The following is a 22,022-nucleotide window of genomic DNA, read 5'->3' as shown; positions in this document are numbered from 1 at the left end:
CACAATTAGGTCCATTTTGCAAATAGTGAAATTAAGGTTCAGAGAAGTGAAGGTTTAGTTAGTGAGTAGCAGAGTCAGCTCTGTTTGACTCCAAACCTATTCAAATCCAGTGCTTTCTGCCACTTCCCTCCCTCTATTATGCCATGCAGCTTCCCATTCCCAGGATGGATTAAATAAAGATTGAAGGTAGAGGTGATTGGTTTAATTCCTGCATCTTGTCCTCCTGGGTTGCTCTTCTTTCTTTAGCAACTAGAAATAATGCCCACATCCTTCGGCAGACTGAGTCCCATTTACAGTACCCCAAGAAACAATGTTTGAGGAGATAGAGCAAGGATGGTATTATCTATACACTCAAAAGCTGTGCTGTGCTGAGGGCTGAGATGCTTCTTTCCAGCCTCAATTTGAGTCCAGTCATGATTTCTGTTACTACTCATACAAGCTAAGAGTGGAAATGAGGGTGGAAACAGGGTGAGTACCTCGGTAGTAGCTGAGGGGCCCCCTGATGTTCTGGGCCTCTTGGCTGAGCAGTGGGAAGAAAAGGGAAGCCAGCCAGTGGGACAAACAGAATCTGTTTTCCAGTCTCTGACATTAGCATGTTAATGGTTCTGGCTGGTGGCTCAACCCTACCATGGAGAATGGAGGCAATGAAGCTGAGACACATCCTAATGAAGTCATGCTGGCACCAGGCGGTCTTTTTTATCTTTTCGTTTTTTAGGGGGAAGATGTGGAGATGGGAGGGTGAAGTGAAAGAATTTACTTGGAGATAGAAACAAGGAACAAGGACACAATGTTGCTGACATCCTTTCCTGTGAATAAATCACTATCTCCCCTCAAAACACATATACACCCTTCAACACACACACACACACACACACACACACACACACACACACACACCTCCACTGTATCCACAAATTTTCCACTATGCATCTAAGCCAGGCCCCGTGTCACTATCAGAGTTTACAATTTAGAGCTTCTGAGGCCCCAAGAAAAAGTAGTTCATATGTATTAAGTACTGAACATTGAACGATCCTGAAATAGCTCTTATCTCCATTTTATAAATGAGGAAACTGAGGCTCAGAGAGGCAATCTTTCTAAAACCACAGAGCAAAGACTAGAATCTTGATGTGTATGACTCCACGCATCTTTCTTCTCTAGCATGCTATCTCAGAATGCCAAAGGCTGTTAAAAGCTTAGGAGCCCTAGGGAGCTCAAGTGACTAACTGCTTTGTCTCTCTTTTAGCCCATATATCCCAGCCAAATAATGAACTTTGACCACCTTTGCATCTAGATATGGTTTTTGGCTATCCCACTAGGCTCAGTCAAAAATCACTTTGGAGAGAAGCCATATTCTCAAGTCATCAAAACCTTCACTGTTCACTGGGGCATGCATGGTAGTCACCCTTCCCTTTTGTAACTTAAATTGGGCATCGGGAAACCTGAAAGTCTCACTTCCGCCTCCAACTTGTTGTGTGATCTCAAGGCAGCACTTTTCCCTCTCTGGGCCTCAGCTTCCCCATCTACTATAAGTGGTGTGGCTTAAATGGTCTCTTTCTTCTCTCAAGTTCTAACATTATATTAGATGACTAAGAAATCCCATTTCCCACTTACCTCTTGCTGACTTGAGTAACTAGGAACATGTTTAGAAAAGATAGTTTGAGGTGGGTATGGAAAGATCAAAAGACTTCCAGGAATCAATGGCAAGGTGAGTCCCTGATTTAAGTCAATAGACAGTAAGAATTGCCAGCAGTTTTAAATGGAAAATACAAAATGCTTGTGTTGAGATGTGATATTGTCCTTTTTTTTGCAAAGGGTAGAGAGAGAGGGTATGAACAGGAAAGATTGTTTAAAAGGAAGATAGTTAATAATATTACAATAACTATGTATAGTGCCAGGTGGGTACTACACTAATCAGGGGGATCACTTCATAAATTATATAAATGTCTAACCATTATGCTGTACATATGAAACTAATATAAAATACTGAATGTCAACTGTAATTTAAAAAGTAAAAATTAAAAAATAAAAAAAAAGGGAAAGAAAAAATACCTCTTATCTCATCCTAGATGTCAGATAGGGCCCAATTAACAGTTCTAATGGTTTTCCAGAGGGTTAAAGAAAAATAGTGTACAGATGCAATCGGTGGGGAAAAGTAAGTTCCAAGAAACAATTCAGCCCCAGGAGAGAAAGAGACCCACTGAAGATGCTGAAGATGGACAATTAGGGCTAGGATGGTAGGTCAAGGTGGGGCAGACTGGGAACAGAAATGGTAGAGCAGCAACTGGCCTTTGCCTGTACCAACAGCCCAGTTGTAGAGGCTCAGAGACTCCAGATCTAAAAGAGAGTGAGGCAGGCACAGACTATGCAACCAGTCCCAGAAGCCCAAGGAGTGAGCTCCTTAGCCTCTTTTTGCACCAGGTTGCCTGGTTCACTAGTGGGATGGGCAGAAATGTGATGACAAGAGGCTCATGGGAACCAAAATAGTTCTAGAATTGAGTATCTCTGAGGAAAAGTTGGACAAAGTAATAACAAAGTGCTATCCCCCCCAAAAAATTCAGTATCAATAGGGAATTTTAATCTCTCTGAGCACTGTCTCTTCCATTATGAACATAGAGAAATCAGGTGCATATAAATTTTCTACATCCTTAGGCTCCAGCGCCTGGAAATGAACAATGTATCTCAGCTTACACTGAAGTCCCAAAGTGAGGAAGTGAGGGTGTGTGGAGAAGGAAATATGGTATGAAATCAGATTGAGACTGAAAAAAGAACAAAGGATAAAACAGATGACCCCTGGGCCCCAGGCTACAAGGAAATATCAAGACTTGGAAATGAGGCCAAGCTTTACTTATTTCCGGCTTTGCTTCCAGGTGGGACCTCCACTCGAGAGGAAAGAGAAACCTCATTTTCTAAGAGAGAGTATCCAGGAACAACATCTGCGGATCCAGTGACTATGATCCTACTCTTCTACTCTGAAATGGCTCCATCCCTGAGGAAAAAAAATCTTCCTTGACTTCCTTTTATCCCAGAAAGCCAGCTCATCTGGCCTGAGCTAGTATTTCTCAAAGCTGCCATGGTAAAAATCATTAAGCAGCAGAAAATAATGAATGCATATACCCAGGAGCCACAAGGAAAGAGCAAGGGTGGGGTGATATATAAGTAGAGGGCTGCAAACCAGAATTTCTTTGTGCAAATTTTGCATTCTACTCCTTAAATCTGTTTTAATAATGAAATAGATAATATCTACAAGTAAAATTGATGCTCCAAGATACTAAACATTCATCCCACAGCTCTGTGTACCTCCTAGAACCTGCCACATATACCTAGAAGGACTAGGACTTCAGTTTGTAAGACACTGGCTGTGGATTCTATTCAGCCATAAAATACAAGCCCCCAAAACAGACAATAGAGATCTATAGGGTTCAAGCAGCATAAACTAGAAAACTGAAGTCCAGTGAGAGGAAGAGATTTGCCTCAGAAAATCCTCCCTAATTACCAGGAGCATCTGGATGTAAGAAAGAACCCCCATTGACTATTTTTTGCAGGTAAAGGCTGCCTATGTCTGAGGTCTGTGGAGGGGAGGGAAGATAAGGTACATCCCAAAGTTCAGAGCATCCTCTTCCCATATACCCACCATGCATCTATCTGAATAAGCAAACTAGTGATGTAATCAACAACTTCAGCAACCCAGAACAGGATTAGGAAGCAATACTGGAGCCTCAAGAGGAAAACTGTATAAGAAATTATATGCAAAACTGAGTCAATGCCCAAACACCTGAGGTCCACTGAGATTCCATAACAGGCTTGGCAGCAGCTACATCAGCCACCCACCTAACAGCAAATCAATGCACAGCTATAAAGTTCAAGAAGAGGCTGCCACCATTGTTGCTTCTGCTACTCCACACTGCTTGTGCTCAAATGGCCACCTGCTCTATAGCACAGAACACACTCAGGTAGAGTTCTAAGTTTAGGGACCAAACTTACCTCCATTCAAAATGGAAACAGGCAAAGAAAGGGGACACAGCTGAGAGAAAGCATAGAGAAAACTAAAATGCTATATGGTTTGGGTCAAGGCATTACACCACTTCCTAGCTATCTAACCTTAAATAGGTCTTATCCATCCCCCTTTCTAAGTCTCAGTTCCTCATCTATAAGATGGAGACACTACTATTATAATAATAGATATTAGTTATTGTATAAAATAAAAATGGGAGAGAAAAAAGAAAGGGTTGCTGCTTTTGATGTAGAGTCCACAAATCTTAAGGACTTTACTGATCCAGAAAAGCTTCCTAATTTTATGGCTCCCTTAACTGAACATCTAGAGTAATTTCTACCTACTTATTTAGCCCTTGATAAGAGCAATCAACATGAGAATGCCTGAAATGTACCAGGTACCTTACTTATTTGAGGATTAAATAAAACCATAACATCTCTGAGATTAGTGTGATTACGATTTTACTAAAAAAAGTAAAGTCTTAAGAGGTTAAATGAGCTATCCAAGGTCACACAGCTAAATAGCAGGGGTATAATTTGAACCCAAGGCCAAGACCAAATCTCATGCTCTATATACCACCTTTATACACAACCTGAGCCTGAAAGGTGTTTCTTGCATTCTATGTGGAAGGAGAGTTGCATGTACTTTTCTATGCTTCCATAGGTAAGAAACTCCAAGTTCTTTAAGGGTAGAGATGGTATTTGATGGGTCTAGAGAGATTCTCCCTGAGACACAATAGACCTTCAGTCAGTGACTAGATGAATGAATGGATACCCTGAGATTTCACCTCTCTTCTAGAGCTCAAAACCTTAAAGGGAGGGGAGAAGGTAGAATTAGGCTAGAGCTAGAGCCCCTGGTTAGGAGGAGCCAAGCAGATGGCTCTCAAAGAGGAATTCATGGTGGTGACATTGCCCACTAGTGTCATGTAGGTAATCAAGAGCCCTCTGAATAACCTCAGGCTCTAAAAGTCGAGGTGACAGAATCGCTCTTGCAACATGTTCTCTCCCCTCCCTAGCTGTGAATACACTCACAAGAAGAAACAAAGGTAAACTGGAGGAACTATGGGCTTCAATTCCTTTTCCCATCATACCTTGGGCCTCCTCAAACTATGGCTTCCCACTGTTGCCTGAAATCGCTGGTACTGAGGAGGGCACTTCCTTTGCAGTTGGCTTCTTCTCTGGTTATCAGTCAGACAACTGCTGTGTTCCAGGATGGTCCCAGCTTTTGTCAATTCCTCCCAAAGAGTCCGGCTCCTTATTCCTAGGCCCCAAGTCCATCAGGAGGGCCTACTTGAATGATGGGTCTCAAAGCCCAGACAGAATGAACTTCTTCCCTTATGCCTTGTCAGGTTACTGAGAAGACATCCTATCCCCCAATGGCTTGTGAACATGTACCTCTGTGTACTCCTGTCCAGACCTGCCTTGGTCCCAAGAGTGCCAGAAGCTTAATTCCTTATCTAAATTCAAATCTTTTTCCCTGTAGTTTTCACCTATGGAGTTCCAGCTCTGTCCCTTCTGGCCTCACAGAACATGATTGCCCCCTCCTTCCTATGACAGCCTCTCAGAGATCTCAAGACAGAGAACACACCTAGAGTCTTCTCCAAGACAAAACAGCCTCATTCACCCTAAGCAGAGCAGTGTAGTGGGGGAAAGCACAGTTTTGCAGTCAAAGATGTATTTGGAGCTCCATATCACAACTTACTATCTAACCTAGCGTGTGTTCTTTCACCTCTCATAGGCAAGATCAGTGCAAGGATTAAAGTGCCAGGGTTAGTCCATTGTAGATGCTCAACATATGATATTTCTCTAAACAAAACTCATCTTCCAAATGGGAAGTCATAAATTTCTTGGTTTTCACCTTTTCCTCTCCTCAACCAGTATGAAAGATTCAAGTCTCTCAAGGGTTTTGTTTGGGAAGTAGTAGCTTTCAGAACTAGCACACCAATCTGGTCAGGGCTCTCTACCATCAGGCTTCCTTCAGAACCACACCCACAGTACATACACCAAACAAATATTAACAAAGAATTACCAGGCCTCGTGGCTTTTCAGTTAATAAACCTCTTTGTTCAAGGATTTTTCTGCCCTAGGCTCTAAATTATGGCTTCTGCACCCTCCACAGCTATCCCCCTCCAATGCAAATGAACAAAGCCCCCAGTGTTGAGGGCAGGGGATGGCACCATTTGCCTTGAGAGGGGTGGGTTGTAAAACCAGGGCTCTAGGAAAGAGTCTGGGTACAATCCAGAGGGAGCCTCTGGCTCCCAGCTGCACCATAAAATCATACTGGCTGATATTCTCCCCTCTATAGCTGCTGCCCAGAATGACATTGCTTTCTGAATCAAAGGGCCAAACAGCTTTTGTAATATATGGACACTTTCTCTTTTTCGTCCCAGAGACATTAAGAAGCCTGTCTAAGAGATGTCCCCATGCCAGGCAGCTTTCGCCCACCCCGCATATATCAACTGTTAATTATACACAAGTGAGGCATTTCCTTCTTTTTTATATAAAGAGGTCACGCGAAATCTAAACATTGAGGTTAAAAATAGGAAAGAGATATGGAATGCAGAAACAAATGTTGAAGGTAAATTTTTGAAAGATAACCAGATTAGAGAGATCAGTTAGCCATTGTACAGATGGGTAAACTGAGGCTCAAAGAGGGGAAAGTTTTGTGTAAGTTGTCAGGAGAGTTAGCAGTAGAACCAGCCCTAAGGCCCAAGATTTCTAACTTTCTATCCAGCGCCCTTTCAACTTCACAAGGCTGTCCCTTTGAAAGCTCTCCGATATAAAACCTGTATGTAAAAGGAGAATGCAAAACCTTAATATAATCAAAATTCATTCAGTCATCCAAGACTAGCACTGTAATCACTTGCAAGCTACATGAATGTCAGCACATTACTTTAATTATAGTAAATGTGTGTTTAAACGTTTCTCTGACTAGTTTGTACCTTCACAAATTAAATATCAATAGTTATTCTTCACTATTCAAAACAAAACAAACTCCAAAGAAGCAAGTTCCAGCTAAATTCAAAGTTAGATACTCTGAGGATCTTCAAGTCCATCTCCCAACTCAAGTTGATTAGCAAGACAAGAAGTATCATAGCATTTAGGAGCTATCATTTATTATATCTCTATTACATGCTGGATGTTTCACATAACACTTGCTGCCCTTGTATTTTCTTATTGTCTTTCTCACCTATTTCTAATTTATCCATTTGAATTTTATATATCCTTATAAATCACCATAACAAGTATTTTTGGGTAATAAGCATGATATAAATAACATAATATTTCATAACCTCATAAAAAGCCTATGAGGTAGGTATTAGTACTCCCCATCACCATTCTTTTTTGGATGAAAATAACAACCCAGAGAGGTTCAATAATTTTCACAAGTCCTAGATAGGAAAATGAAGATTCTGTTTCCTCATTTGTAAAATGGGGCCAATACTAATTCCTGCACTCAAAAGGCTTTGTGATAGTCAATGATATGGTACACAAAATGCCTATCAGAGTACCTGGCATACAGTAAGTAAGCCTTAGACAAATATTAACTCTCATTCGTATCAGCCATAAACAACAATTTTTTCACTCTACCATGTGACATCAGGGACTCAGATTTCTAGCTATCTCTTCCTTTTACAAGGAGATCTATTTCTTACCATCTCTATCTCCTATCTCTCCTTATCTTTCCTCTCATCAGTAAAGAGTATTCACAGGAACAGAATTATCTCATTTGAATGCAACCTCTTTCCTCTTTCTTCCTTCGTTTTCCCAACTCTAGGGAAGTTCTCAGACAGTAGAGGGACTCAGAGGGCAAATGAAAAACGGAAGCAAGAAGGCCTGGAAAATCCATCAAGGTGACATGTGGTCCTAACATCCTGGACAATGTCAGACCTCCACCTCACCAAAGGCTGGCAGGGAAATGAGATAATGGCCCATCTGGAGGGATCCTAGCAAATGGAAATGGAAGCCACATTTTCACTCCTGAAAGTCTGGTCACAGATGGCACATTCCTTTGCCCCATGAAAGATTGCTGAAAGGTTCTGTGGCCCCTACCTGGCTATTATATTACATAGCACATACCTTCTGATAATTGTGATTTAAAGTGAAGGGATACTCCTTGGGTTGGAGACAAGAATAATCACTTCAGTATCATCTCCATGGCATGACTATAGGAGATGAAGTACCCTCCTATTGCACTCATCATCCCCAGGGGTATCCTAAATTCTAATATTCCTCTGAAGGAAAGGTACATAGAGTACTCTACCTCAGGGAGAATAAGTTGGTTTCCATCTACTAGAAAATAACAACAAAATGTAACAGAGGCCATGTGGTGCAGTTACAAGAATATGGGGTTCAGCTGGATGCAGTAATTTAATTTCTAAGCCTCATCATTAAAATGGAGAAGAGATCACTTACATCTTTCAGAATTGAGAGGAAGGCTTCATGTACTAACATTTTTAAAGCATCTAGCACAGAATCATAAACCATTCACTTTTCTTTTCTGCCAAGCTCAGGACCAAGGGTAGGATTAACCAGATCCATTCAAGGTACAAATTGTCAAAGTTAAACTTTGTTTAACTTTGTTTTGACCTATCTTGAAGGAGTGGGTAGGAAAACAGATTACCAAGAAGCAAATATTGTGGTGGGAGCTTTTGGGAGAAGTGAAAGAGGCTAAGGAGCAACAAGTCCCTACGTTACCTGGTCAAACAGCTGCTTGCCAGTAGTGTTGGGCTGGATGGCAAACTCCAGCTCTGCGTCCATGGTGGTCACACGCACATTGATCTAGGATGAGATCAAAGGAAGCAAGTTAGTTGTCTGGCTCTGTGTTCAGCAGATCCTGAGATAAGTGTCTCTGTTTAACCACAGAAGAGGGAGTTAGGATACTAATAACCTGAGCAACTTAGATATTTGTGGCAAAAAAGGGAGAATATTGGAATAAACAAATGATAACTCAGCCCCTGTTCCCAACCAGCTTACTACTAAAGACAAAAAACATAACAGAGCAATGCTTACCAAGGGGCAAGCAAATGAATGCAAATCAGCTTACTATCAAGAAGAAGTAAGAGTTGACTGTATTTCTTTCAGGAAGTCTTCCCTATCTAAGTCAGCTCCAAGCCCACAGCATTCTCTCCTTACCTCTTATCTACAGCCTGGATTACCTACAGCACTGGTCTTTGCAGAGCCAAGTTAAGGGCAGGATGAAGAACACTGGGATCTAAACCTAGCACTGTAACTGGGTCAATCTACAACCTTGGATAAGTTTTATTCCCTTCCTCGTTCCCCCCATCTGTATAAGGGCAGGAATGGGGGAGAGGGGTCAGTCAACTACACTAGGTGACATCCAAGGACCATCTCAGGACTGATGTCTATGGTTCTATATACCAACTTGTATTGTTAATGCTTATTGGTCTCCTTAGGCACAAGAGAGGAAAGGGGCCTCAACAGAGGTAGGTGTGGATAGCATAGAGATACTACCATAGCCAAGTCAGCAGAGGGAAAAAGGACGTTGAAAGAGGCCCAGAAAAAAAAAAAGGCAGCCACATACAGAATTTCACAGGCATCAGCAAAAGTACTCTCCACTTTTACAAACAGAACCCTTAGCTCAAGTCAATGATAGCTGAAATTTCATCAGTAGAGATTTGTTCCTTTGGCTAAAATTTTGGTAGTGGTGGTCATAGTAATAGCAAAGACAAGCAGCAGCTTTCATGTATAGAGACTTACTACTCACTAGGCATGTCATATGTACTACCTCATTTAATATCAATGATCACCCTGTGAAGTACAAAGTACCATCTCCATGCTGAAGATAAAGTAGATATTTATCTAAAGTCATATCACTAGTAAGTGGGGAGATGGGGTTTGAATTAAGATCTAAGTCCAAACCTCACAATTTAAACCAATATGCTACACATCTTACATCAAAGTGTATAATATCTCCCATTAAAAGAAATCAGATTTTTTTTTTTAATCATTGGATATTTTCCTTAAGTAATCTATATGGTACATCCATAAGATGACTTGTTATATAGTCATATAAAATATTTATGGAGACTATTTCATGCCCAGGGAAAATACCTCAGTAATATGAAGTGAAGAGTAAGTGATAGGATTGTATAAGCTCAATTTTGTAAAAACTATGCATGGAGATGTGATTAGAATCATACCCAAGTATTAGTCAGGCTTGTTTTGGGGGTGGTAATATTATGAGTGTGCTCTCCTACATTATCTAAGATGCTCACATACTACTTATACTTTTGGGGTGAGAGACTAAAAATAGAATTGTCAAAGATGTAAAACTCCATGGAATGGGTAAAACATTAAGCCTTATCAGTCTTTGACACCTCTGGGCCTTTCCTGAGCACAAAGGTCAGTTAGAGGGGAAAAGGAGGCCAGACAGCCATTTTGCTAGCTAAACAATTCTGATGAGGACCAGGCCTGGGGAACAACTTTGTAAATAAATCTCACCAGGGAGCCAGGGAGGAAATCTATTTCAGGATTGACAATGAGACAGGAAAGGCCCTGAAGGCAGGAACAAGTAAGGCAAGTAATCCAGTGGGAGGCAATGGGCAAAGCTAGCCACCCTAGGCTTCCTGCCAATCCAGTGGCCTCCATAGAACAGGCCCTCATAAGGTAGGGAGAATGAGGCCCAATGGGATGGAATTTGGCTACAACATGTAGCCTCAAATCACTCTTGATCTGAGTCAGGGGAGTCCTCAAAACACCAATGACTGAAGGGATAGGAAAGAGCAGAAAAGGGACAGTGAGTCTTTAGTACACTGGACTTTATTCTCAGTTCAAGGTTTCTGTCTTACTTAGAGTTACCTCTCTAGTATCCAAGACTCAATGGGTACACAAAAGATGCTGGCTAACTGAATAGTACTAAGCAAGGGGATATCAGAGACAGACAAATATGGTGTAGCATACAGATTCAGAAGTGGAAACATTTTACATCTTGACCTTTTTTGTGCCATGGGCCCTTCTGAGAAGTCTGGTGAAGTCTATGGGCCCCTTCTCAGAATATTTGTAAATGAATGAAATAAAGTAGATAAAAAGAAACCAATTATATTGAAATAGATATCAAAATGTAATATGTGCTTCTTTATTAACATATTAAGTAATTACTTAACACTGTATCTTATTAGTTATCACTGCTGTAATTTCAACTTTGTGTTGAGCATAAATATTTTGAGAATCTGCAATAACTAAATCGTGACATAAAAGTATCTTAGATTTCCGTTGGTGACAAAGTCACAGATACTGCCATTACTACTTCTTTTTTTTTTCTTTTGCTTACATTCATAATTGAAAGAGGGGCTAAATTTCAGTGAGAGGTTAGTAAAAACAAATATTTAATACTCCTCCATCTAAGTGGATCCTTCACACTTCAAATTGCATCCATGTACCCCATGGAGGCCCAAGAACTCCAGGTTAAAAAGCTTCCTATAAATTTATTTTATTAATCCAATATTAATGGAACACTTTATTAAGAAACTATGGTTAGAGTAGAGTTGTAGGACCAGTCCCTGACCCCAAGGCACTTATTGAATAACAGGAAACTGTAATATACAAAAAAAGACACCCTGAGAAGTACTGTAGCAGAATAGAAAAAAACTTTTGTGGAAATAAAGAACCACAGTTCAGTGGTATCTGTACTGGTCTCTAAAGATAAGCTGGATTTTGAAAAAAGGAGACTGCAGCAATGGGGTGAAGAGCACCCAAAATCCCAGGTAGAGAAATATGTGATGGCCAGAGGAGACAGAGGTACAGATGGCCTGCTTCGAAGCAAGCATTCAGGCCTATTCCAGGGAGAATGAGGCCTGCAGAGTGAAGAGTGGGCAAAGAAGCTGGTAAGGTAGGTGAATTGAGGGCCTTGAAAGCTATGAGAGAAAACTGAGCCTTAATTCTGTCAGCAGTGGCCAGCCAGCCTGGAGATCCTGAGCAGGGTGGGGCAAAATCTGAAGAGGGCTTTTTTTGGGGAAAAACAAAAAAAAAAAACAAAAAACAAAAACGTATCCAGGGAGAAACTGAGGGAAAGGAGTGGAGCTCCACGGCAACATTCTACAGCCTGAGTTCTCTTTAATTCAAACTAATGAGAAGAATTTTCAAAGAAAATAAGCCAGTGTCTCTTGTATATCATGTCAATCATAGGTTATGTCAATATAGCATCTATCTTCAGGACCTGGCCCATAGGACCAAATATTTAACTTAAATATTTGTTAAAGAAAAGGGATTAAGAAGTACAAACTGGCATCTACAAAACAGTCACGGAGATATAAAGTACAGCATAGAGAATATAGTTAATAACATTATAATAACAATGTACGGTGCCAAGTGGGTACTAGACTTATCAGGGGGGAATTACTTCCTAAATTATATAAATGTCTATCTAACCACTATGCTGTACACTTGAAACTAACATAATATTAAAAGTCAATTGTAACTGAAAATATTTTTAAATAATTTTAAAAAAGAAATGCTTAAATAAATCAATTGGTAGAAAAAGACGCACCCTAGGTTAGGAATAAGCATGTCAGAGAGGCTAGTGTTGACCATGTGTCCTCCCTCTTAGATAGAGCATTGACCCAGAACCAGGGCTCTCTTAAAGTTCTCAGCAAAGAACTAAATCTGAAGATGTCCAACTAAAACCAAACTGGAACCTATTTCTCCAGAATCCCTGCTCAAGTTTTCTGCCATTCCACTGTGGCTGCTTCTCTAAGGACAGCAGCCTGAGGTTTCCTGAACTTTACTGTGGCGACAATCTTAGATGAAAAGAGGAGAGGTGAGAAGGGAGGGGAGGAGAGAGATAGAGAGAGAGAGAGAGAGAGAGAGAGAGAGAGAGAGAGAGAGAGAGAGAGGGAGAGAGAAAAGGAAGGAAGGAAGGAAGGAAGGAAGGAAGGAAGGAAGGAAGGAAGGAAGGAAAAGAAAGAAACACAAAGAAACACAAAGGGACTTCTATTCTTGCCACCACTTAACTCAGAAGAAAATGTGAGTCATGAGAACAGGGTCATGTGTCCACACTCTCTAGTTTTCTGTGTTGGAGGTAGTAGGGAGTAAGGGTAGTAACATAACTGAGGCCTGAAGGTGATAGATAGGGCAGAAGTCTTGATCAAAGAAGATCTCTTGTTCTCCCTTAGACTAATCTGGGACCCAAATGTGTAAGATGAGCTCAAGGCCCAAACTCACTACCACACAGGACCTACTGGATGCTTACCCTAGTAGGCACCCACTGCCCTCTTTTAGGGCTTGGACTCTGTAGTCTTAATGAGAAGATGTGGTCCCTAGCAGAGAACTAAATCCCTGACTAAGCTTGTCTCTGATAATTTAGGTACAGCCTGATGTTTAAAACTGTCCCAGGAGAACATTAAGAGTTTGAGGAAAAAAAAATATGTCTGGGTATGGTGATGAAGGGTGTCGCCCTCTCAAACACACTAGCCTCTCCACCCCCAGCCCAAGAACAATAAATCCACTGTTATTTATTGAACAATTGAACACAGACACTTCCCACACCAAGTCCTTCATTGGACACTAACAAGTGGATCTCAGTGATCTGCCATCCAAAGTCCTCAACAAACTGGAATCTCTCCTATGTCCTCAGTTGGCTGGCCTGAGAAACAAAAATAACCAGGCCAGATGCTACCTCTGCCTTAGCTGCAGCAGCTGGAGTATTTTTGGCCTGGACAGCTTCAAATAATGGACTCTCTCTTTTCTTAAAGCTGGGAGCACCCAGGTGAGTAGTAGCCAGGCCACAGTGTCAACGTCTCCCCTCACTTGTCCCATGTTACTGAACTACAAGATGGCTCTTTCCCAGAGAGGAGTTTGGGGGGAAAAGAGGAGAAAGCAGAGAGGGGAGGGGAGAGGGAGAGAGGGAGAGAGGGGACGGGGGGTGGAGAGAGAGAGAGAGAGAGAGAGAGAGAGAGAGAGAGAGAGAGAGAGAGAGAGAGAGAGAAAGAGAGAGTTGAATAATCACAAGTAATGTGCCTGATGCATAGACTTATAAGCCAGAGGGAATTGGCAATACAGGCACCACTTCATGGATGAGGAAACTGAAATACACAGAGGTAGATGACAGAAGGATGGAAATGAACACTTATTGAATACCAACTATGTGCCAAGCCCCATCACCCACAGTCTCACTTAACATCACTGAAGTTATATTTACTCAGCCAGTGAGTAGTGAAGACAGGTCTTCTGGACATTCCTGGAGCTCCTTCAATGACTCCACTCATCTCTCTGGTCATGCTGACTTCACTGCTGTCTTCAGACACTGCCTTGGCAACTATTTTGAACAAGGCCCAAACACTCTGACATAGGAAGCTTGGGCACATCTGAGAAGCGCTGCTTGGGAAGGCACCCTCATCAGGGCAGAGTTTATGAGTCAGATCAGTTGAGTCTGAGCTCAATGACCTCATCCCCCACCTTCCACCTCCCTGTTCTCCCTGAGGGCCCACCAGCTGTGGGCTTTCAGTGGAGCTGCTGGTATGGAGAAGGCAAAGGTAAGTAGGAGAGGAGAGCCAAAGGTTGGATGTGCCCTACCAGGGCAACCTCAAAACTTCCGTCTCTTTCCTGAACAGAGAACAGTCACCACAGTGTCACCCAAATTGCCACTCCCAAATATTTGGGCTCCAGCAACCACCATTTCCTGCTACCAAAAATGGGACAAGGGCAGGGCAGGGCCTGGTCTGTCTTGCCTCTTGAGATGACAGCACTGCCTCAAGCAGCTGTTTTCCATAAGGGGGCAAACAAGGGTTGCTTTGAATCTCTAGCCTAGGAGGCATCTCCCCCTTCTCCTCCTCCTCCACCAAATCATTCACTTCCCAGCAACTCAGCCTCTTCCTTTTTGACTTGGAAGTGGTACCTGGTACAATAGTTATCCGTGCTAACCTCTTCCTACCCATTTCTAAACACTTATAGCTACAAAGACCTGTCTGGGGTAAACCTTTCCTATGCCTGTGCCTCTCCCCAGTAGTTTCTAGAAAAGAGAACCACACCCAACTCAACACACACACACATACCTTAATGGGTCAGCAGTTAATTCTTGAACCATTCGAACTGCTGCAAAGGGCATGGGAGATAAGGGTCCCCTTTAACTTGCTTTGACCCAGTCCTTCCCTCCAAAAGCTCTCCAAGAAGCATTTCAATGGGGAGACAAGAATGTTTTGGAGACCGAGTATTACTCCTCCAGTTACCATATATTTAGGAAACTAATTCCAAACATAACTAATCCTTCCTAGCAATAAGAACACAACTGTGGGAGGAGAGCTCAGGGCAGAGGCCAAATGAGAAACAGGTCTGAAACAACGAGATTACCTTAGTAAGCTGCAGCTTCCCCATTAACCCAGCCTTAATTTGCATGCTTTCTGCTCAATCTCAGGCCAAAGTAGAGTCCTGCTCTTCCTCTCAACATATGAAGGTCAGGAAGGAAACTAGCTCCTCACCATTTGTATCTAATTCTAGAACTTACTTTCAAAATCAGCTCAGCCAAACCATACCCCAGGAGCAAACAATACCCACTCTTTTCCCCCGACCCCAGCTCATCTCTCCTTCCTAAGCACAGGAGTTGCCCCACCACCTCCTTAAAATGGCCATTCCTCCTTTCTACACTTCAAGATTTCAATCCACTCATCCTAGGAATTTCATCTGGCTCCTTCTGAACTTCTCATCTTTATTCTCCAAGAGAATAAACAGTCCAGAATCCTAAACCTTCAGATCTTGAAAGGGACCTTAGGGATTATTTGGTTCAAACTCTGTGATATACTCCTGGAGAAACTGAGGTCCAGAGAAGGAGAGGCACTAGTCCAAGGTCATACAGCTGCTAAACAGTGTGAAAGCAGGAATCAAAAACCTGGCTCTTGATCAACTGGGCTATTTAATAAGCCATAGAACCACCCTGGCTCTTAGAAAACAATAGACACTTCAGACTAACTACTGTTGATCTGAAAGACTTATGTCGAGGAAGTTGGATTACCTTGCTTCCATGAAAAACTCTAGGCTGACACTGCTTCAAAGTCTAGCTTTCAACAAAGAGCAGGCTAACTTTCAGGCTCTGAGATATTCACTACTACCCATTCTAGGGAGATTAAACCTTTTATAACAACATAGTAGGGGACTCGAAGATTCCTTTTTTCTAGGACAGCTTCTTCCTCCAAAACTTGGATAGCAACTGAAAGGAAGGTCTCCGGTAGTAAGCACCGCTAAGACCCAAGCTGGAGGTTGGGGTGAGGGTCGGGGAACACAGCAAGGAAACAGGCAGGGAATTTGAGGAAGAGATTTATATCCCGGTAGCCAAAAAAACAGATTCTTCAATTCCCATAAAAATTTGAAGCTGCTGAAATAAAAGAGAAGAGGGTCCATCGTTAACAAAGTAAGTCTCCCAAATGGGAGAAATCTCTTGGGGGCCACACCCAGCTGGGCTTCAGTCTCTTGCATCAGTTTCCTGCTTGACCCAGCTTCCTGCCTGTAAGTTTCACAGGAAGTATTTGTAGACTGGAAACAGACCATTCATAGTTGCCTGAAGATGCCAGTTCTTTCCATAGCACCATAGAGGTCTCTACTCTCTCTGTTCAGTAACATACCCTAGCAACCTCCAGCATCACAGCTCTGAGGCACACTGGAGATGATCCAAGCCTCAGCTTGGGTTCCATCCACTGCTCATAGGATTTCTTCCCTGTCTTCTTCTCCTGGGCATTAAAATCGCTGAAGCCATTATCAGTCAAATATGAGGGGCAGGAGGAGGTTTCCAAACCAAGTCAAAAGGCTCTGTTTTCAACCCCAGAGATAGGCTAAGGGCAGTTTCCTGCCAACTTTGCTGGTAAGCCAACAGCTAAATCCAGTAAATGAAAAACACAAAATTGGAGCCCTCATCCCAGAAATAATGGTCTCATCTCTTTGAGGAGCAAAGCATGGTATAGCAGAAAGAGGCTTTGGAGTCTGACCTTCCTCTTTCCGAAACTCAGTTTCCTGATCTACAAAATGGGTCTAATAATATAAACTTCACAACAGGAATACTGGGAGATTTAAGTTCAAATAATAGACAGGAAAGTACTTGGCACATCATAAGTAGAATGTGATGATGACTAACCCCTCCTGTTTTGGCCATAATATTACAAATATCCTACCTCTTGGGAATGATTAAAAACAAAAACTTGTTTAACAGCAGAGGGCTAAGAGCTTCCCAAGTAGACTTCCAGAACCCTCCTAGTATAAAGAACTCTTTCACTTTGAGGGCAAAGTCTAAAATGTGATTGGAATTCTAGGCCATGCACATCAAGTAGACACACATATACCCTTGCACTTTTTTAAATTCTTTCTCTCTTGCACGGGATGGGAATTTCTCTCAAGGAGCAGAGCCCTGAGGGGAGGCAGAACACAACAGAGCACCTATATTACCTTGTCCTTTTTAAAGGATGCCCGATCTTCTTATTCTGGGCTCTTCCTTGCCATTTTCTTCAATCGTGTCAACAATATACACAACAATATACATCCCCTCAACACAACCCACCAGGACCTCCAAACTTTCAGCTGGTATCCAGAAAATTGAACTGCATCTACAAACTGGCTCACCAGAATCATCTGGAGAAGTTTTTTAAATACAGATTCCCTGGCCTCACCCACAGAGATTTCGATTTATTATATAAGAAGCAGGGCCCAGGCATCGGAAGAACTTCAGATAATTCTAAGACCCAGTCAGACTTGGGAACCTCTGGCATGGAATACAGCTCACTGAACCAACCAGCCTCTCATGAGCTGGTATTCATATGGCTAGAGGGATGCTTGATGAAAGGGAAACACAGAAAGTAGAGTGCAACTGAGGAGGCATCTGGGCCACTGGGCCTGAAAAAAATGGCTCTCCAAAGTTGAACACAAATTCCACAAAAGATCAGAGATGCAATCAGTTCTGCTACTTGCCCCAAACCCCCCTGCAAACTGGTTTCTCCATCATTAAAGTAGGGCAGGGGTTATCCTTGTTCCTCCTTACCTAGTATCATCACTCCTACCACCACAGACACTACTGTACACCAAAGCAATGTCTTCATTGCAAGAGAAACATAGCTTTGTATTCTGAAAACCTGAGTGCAAGATCCAACTTCACGGATAAGGAGTCACGAATTCCCTATCTTCCCACCTGTAAGATAAGTATTATGATGCCAACCTACCAGATTATTGTGCAGTGCTAACGCAGTATTTCCTAAACTTAACTGATAATCAGAATCATTTGGGGCACTAGTTTAAAAACCCAGATTCCTGAACAGTACTCCAAACTTACTGAATGAAACAGACTTTCCAGAGGAGGAACTTGGGAACTAGTAGTTTTGCCCCAGGAGATTCTTATCCTTTGGGAAGTTTAAAGAAACTTCACCTGGTACAGATGCTCTCGAGATGATGAGAGGTTGAACCAGAGGTCTGGTCCTTCAAAATGTTTTCTAGCCCTGGGATCCTCATTACAGGGACATTGTAATAAGGTTCTGCAAGCAAGAGAGGGAGAAGACTTTGGAATTCCAATCAGAAAGCTAAGTACTTTCAAGAATGGCCAAACCCTCAGGCCATTGTCCAAAGCCTTCCACTATTCTGCCATTTAATTAAGAATTAGAAAGCGGTAGGAAACAGCTGGTGCAGACACCTCAGCAGCCAAAACATACTGAACAAAATGTTCTCATTAGGGTCCCAATCAAAGCCTTCTTGAGTTCTCTGCCCCTTAAACATTCCACATTCACTCTTTCCTAGTAGAACTTTCAAGCAAGGAGCAGACTTTAAATGATCCTTTCCTGGATGCTCTGGGAACCTGGGGAAGAGGGGAGTCATGGTGAGAGGGTCCTGAATTTGCATACAGATGTGAACAGGTTAGGCGGGGCATGAGGGTAAAAGTCTAAGATAGATGTGATTAATAATGGTACACTGGAACCAGCTCACACTAGAGCTGATTACACACATCTCTTTGCAACTCCTCCTTCAAGGATGAGGGTTGGTGGCTTGAAATCGACCATGGTGAGAGTATTTACACCATAGAGATTTGTAAACTACAAATCATGGCTTCAGTAGAGAGTTTGTTGTTAAACATTAAAAAGAGTTCGTTGAGACTCATGTGGGGTAAAGTATCCTTGAGCCCATTTTACAAATGAGAAAACTGAGTCTCAATAAAGGGAAGGAACTGCCATCTTCTAGCTGTATGACCTTGAATAAGAGCCAGATCTGACTAGCAACAAATCCCTTGTTCTTCCTACCAGCTCTCCAGGGGAGTAAGAAGCCCCTATTGTCAAGGAAACGGTGGCTGTGGAAAGACAAAAGACTCCTCTATCGGCTTAAGTCCAAAAGGGCACCTAACTGTGCCTAGTGTACCACTAAGGAAAGCTAGGGGTCAAGAGCTTTGAACTGAGACATAAAAGCAATAAGACATGAAGGCAACATCCCTAACAGATAAGAGAGGCCGGAGTGGGGCAGAGAATGGTTTGGAAAGCCCCAGTGGAAACCACAGCACATTTTTAAGTACTCTTAACATATATAACAGAGAGTGTGGGCTCTGGAGGGAGATGCTGGGGCATTCCAAGTCCTAGACCTCTTGAAGCCTCAGTTTCTTTACAAGTAAAATGGTAGTAATCATGCCTACCTCACAGGATTGTTGTGAGGACATTAACTCCTTTACTTATACAAAAGGACTTGATTTCGCTCTGAGAATGTATTAGATGTTTGATAAATTTTTGTTCCTTTCTCCTGCAATCTCATTATCCAACCCAGATGCTTCCAAGGCCTATGGCTCACTCTCATACAATAATAATGCTAGCTTCATGTGCGCTGTTCTTTATGGTTTAAAAGACACTTGTCCACATGCATTCTCTCACTGAATTCAACTCTGTATGAAATGCAAAGCAGAGACAAGCACTATTTTATAGAAGGGAGAAATGGAGGCTCAGTGAGGTAAACAGCAATTTTTTCAAGTGTGAAGGAGACAAGACTAGAAGCCGAGTCTTCCCAAATATCAGTACAATGTTCTTTGCCCTTCCAAATTTCTCTTATTAAGGTTACAAGAGTGCCTTACCTATTATTTATTTCATTCAAGAAATCTAGTAGCCTCTAGCTCTGTCTCAGGCTACTACAAGAGGGACTGGCTCTCCTTGGGATGGAAAATCAAGGCAGCATGGGAATAGTCATTCTTGTGGGAGAGGAAGCCACACAAATTACTGGGAGCAACCAGCCAGGAAACAGTGGGCCAGAAATTTGTTCTGGGTCTGGTCCCAGTAACTTAGGTCCGAGTGTCCCTTAACTGTACTAAATCTTTCTCAGTGTTTTTAAATTTTATTACTTTTTTAGTAGCTTCCTGCCTCTTTATTCTCTCAAACAGAAAAACACATGGAACTTCAAAATATGAAGTGCACAAAAGTAGAACTCTTCTGGTTGAAGGGGGGCTGCAGCTCCCCAGGTAGCTCGGCCAAATACAGTTTGCAAACAACTGGACTAGCAGCTTGGGGGAAGGGAGAAAGCTCCAGGTCTAACTTTCCAGAATTCTACTCATGTTATCACTTCTCGGCCTTTTGGCTAAGATCAAGTGTAGTATCTGTTCTTATCAGAATTCTACTCATCGTAACACTGCTACTGATTCCTTATGGGAATGAAAGGACTCTATGGGCCTCAGTTTCCAAATCTGTAATCTGAGGTGGTTGGATCAGTTGGCCTCTAAAGGCCCTTCCAGCATTGTGATTTCAGGAAAAGGGAACCTGGCAATCCCCACAGTGGAGAACTGTGAAGAGAAACCAGTAAAAGCAAAGCTCCATCCCTATGCCTCAGAGAGCCTTTCCGTGTCTGATGACTGAACTCAACTCTTCAGGCAGTTCTTCAAGTACTGGGTAAATGGCGTCTGGGTGGTGGACAGACAGGCAGGAAGACGGGCGCCCCACCCTCCTTTGCACAGGAAGCTAGCTACATCCTCTTTTCCCCACCCTACACAGCACATCTCCAAAGGTCCCCAGCAAAAGTAGTGGGGGCAGGGAGAAGAAGAGGATGGAGCCTGAAAGGAAATTGAACATGCAAATCACCTCAGTGTGCTAGGAAGCCATCTGGGGGGAGGAGAATTACTGGGGCCCTGTGGAAGGGCACCGAAGCACCCCATTCTCTGCTGGGGCCCAGCTCCCCTAGCCAAAATGGCCTATGGCTGTAGGAGTCACAAGGCATTAGCTGGTACAGGTGGCAACCTGGGCCCACCCACTCCTTGCAGTGAGTTTCTCCAGCCTGAAGAGCTGGGCCTCATTTACAGGTATTTACAGTTCTTTCTTAGGGTAAGAACACAGACATGCTGTGGGTAGGTAGGTGTACGCAAGTGAACACTACAAAATAAAGGGGCTCTTCATGTTTCTCAAAGCCAAGGAGGCAGGCACCAACCTGCATGGCCACATCACCAACTCACTTTCCTGTGCCCACCCCCATAACCTGTGACTGGGGCCCAACCCTCCCCACATCCTGTTCTCAGAGAACACGTGGCTGCCTGGGGAAAGATATTGTCATTTACCACACTTCCCCTCCCTGGAGGAGGCTTTGGTTGACTGGGGAGGGAGCTAGACTTCTCTGCCTGATCAGGGTGAATAATCTGCAGTAAATCTTCCAGTTTCACAGACAGGGACAGGAAAGGTGATCAGTTAACACTAGGAGCACCTTCCACGATTGGAGGATCCATGCCTAGAGACAGAAAGTGACGGTCCAAAGCACTTCCAGAAAAATGAATTTTCTGGAAAAACACAAATTGACAAATTCTACTACATTTAGAAAATAGAAAACATGCCAATGTTCTTCCTTGATTAATGAACAAAGAGATGCAAAAATGCATTAAACTCATTTTAAAAAAAGGCTCCGAACATCATTCAAGTCTCACTACACATGGGTTTTAGATGCCTATATCAGCATTTCTGCTAAAGTAGCATGATTTGCAGAGTTTAATGAGCCTAGAGTGGCTTTGGCCACTTGGAAAAAGAAAAAGACTTCAGAACCATAGGAACAAGTCCCCCAACAAACTCAGAGGAAGGGATATTGATGGGTTATCACAGCTTGTA

General features: G+C 42.6%; 1 protein-coding gene and 1 pseudogene across 1 annotated transcript in view; one reads left to right on the top strand and one right to left on the bottom strand.

Moving 5' to 3' along the window:
• Positions 1-22,022, bottom strand: part of MSN (moesin) — a 61,455-nt gene that overhangs the window by 15,016 nt on the left and 24,417 nt on the right. The window contains exon 2 of the mRNA XM_011383381.2: positions 8,689-8,772. Within this exon, the coding sequence (XP_011381683.1) occupies positions 8,689-8,772 (84 nt within the window). The remainder of the gene's footprint in view (positions 1-8,688; positions 8,773-22,022) is intronic.
• On the top strand, positions 20,498-20,605 carry LOC111733044 (annotated as a pseudogene).

The sequence above is a fragment of the Pteropus vampyrus genome, unplaced genomic scaffold (genome assembly GCF_000151845.1).
Source record: "Pteropus vampyrus isolate Shadow unplaced genomic scaffold, Pvam_2.0 Scaffold516, whole genome shotgun sequence".
NCBI lineage: Eukaryota > Metazoa > Chordata > Mammalia > Chiroptera > Pteropodidae > Pteropus > Pteropus vampyrus.
Note: the sequence above shows the minus strand (reverse complement) of the source record. Positions and strands in the feature narration are given on the sequence as shown.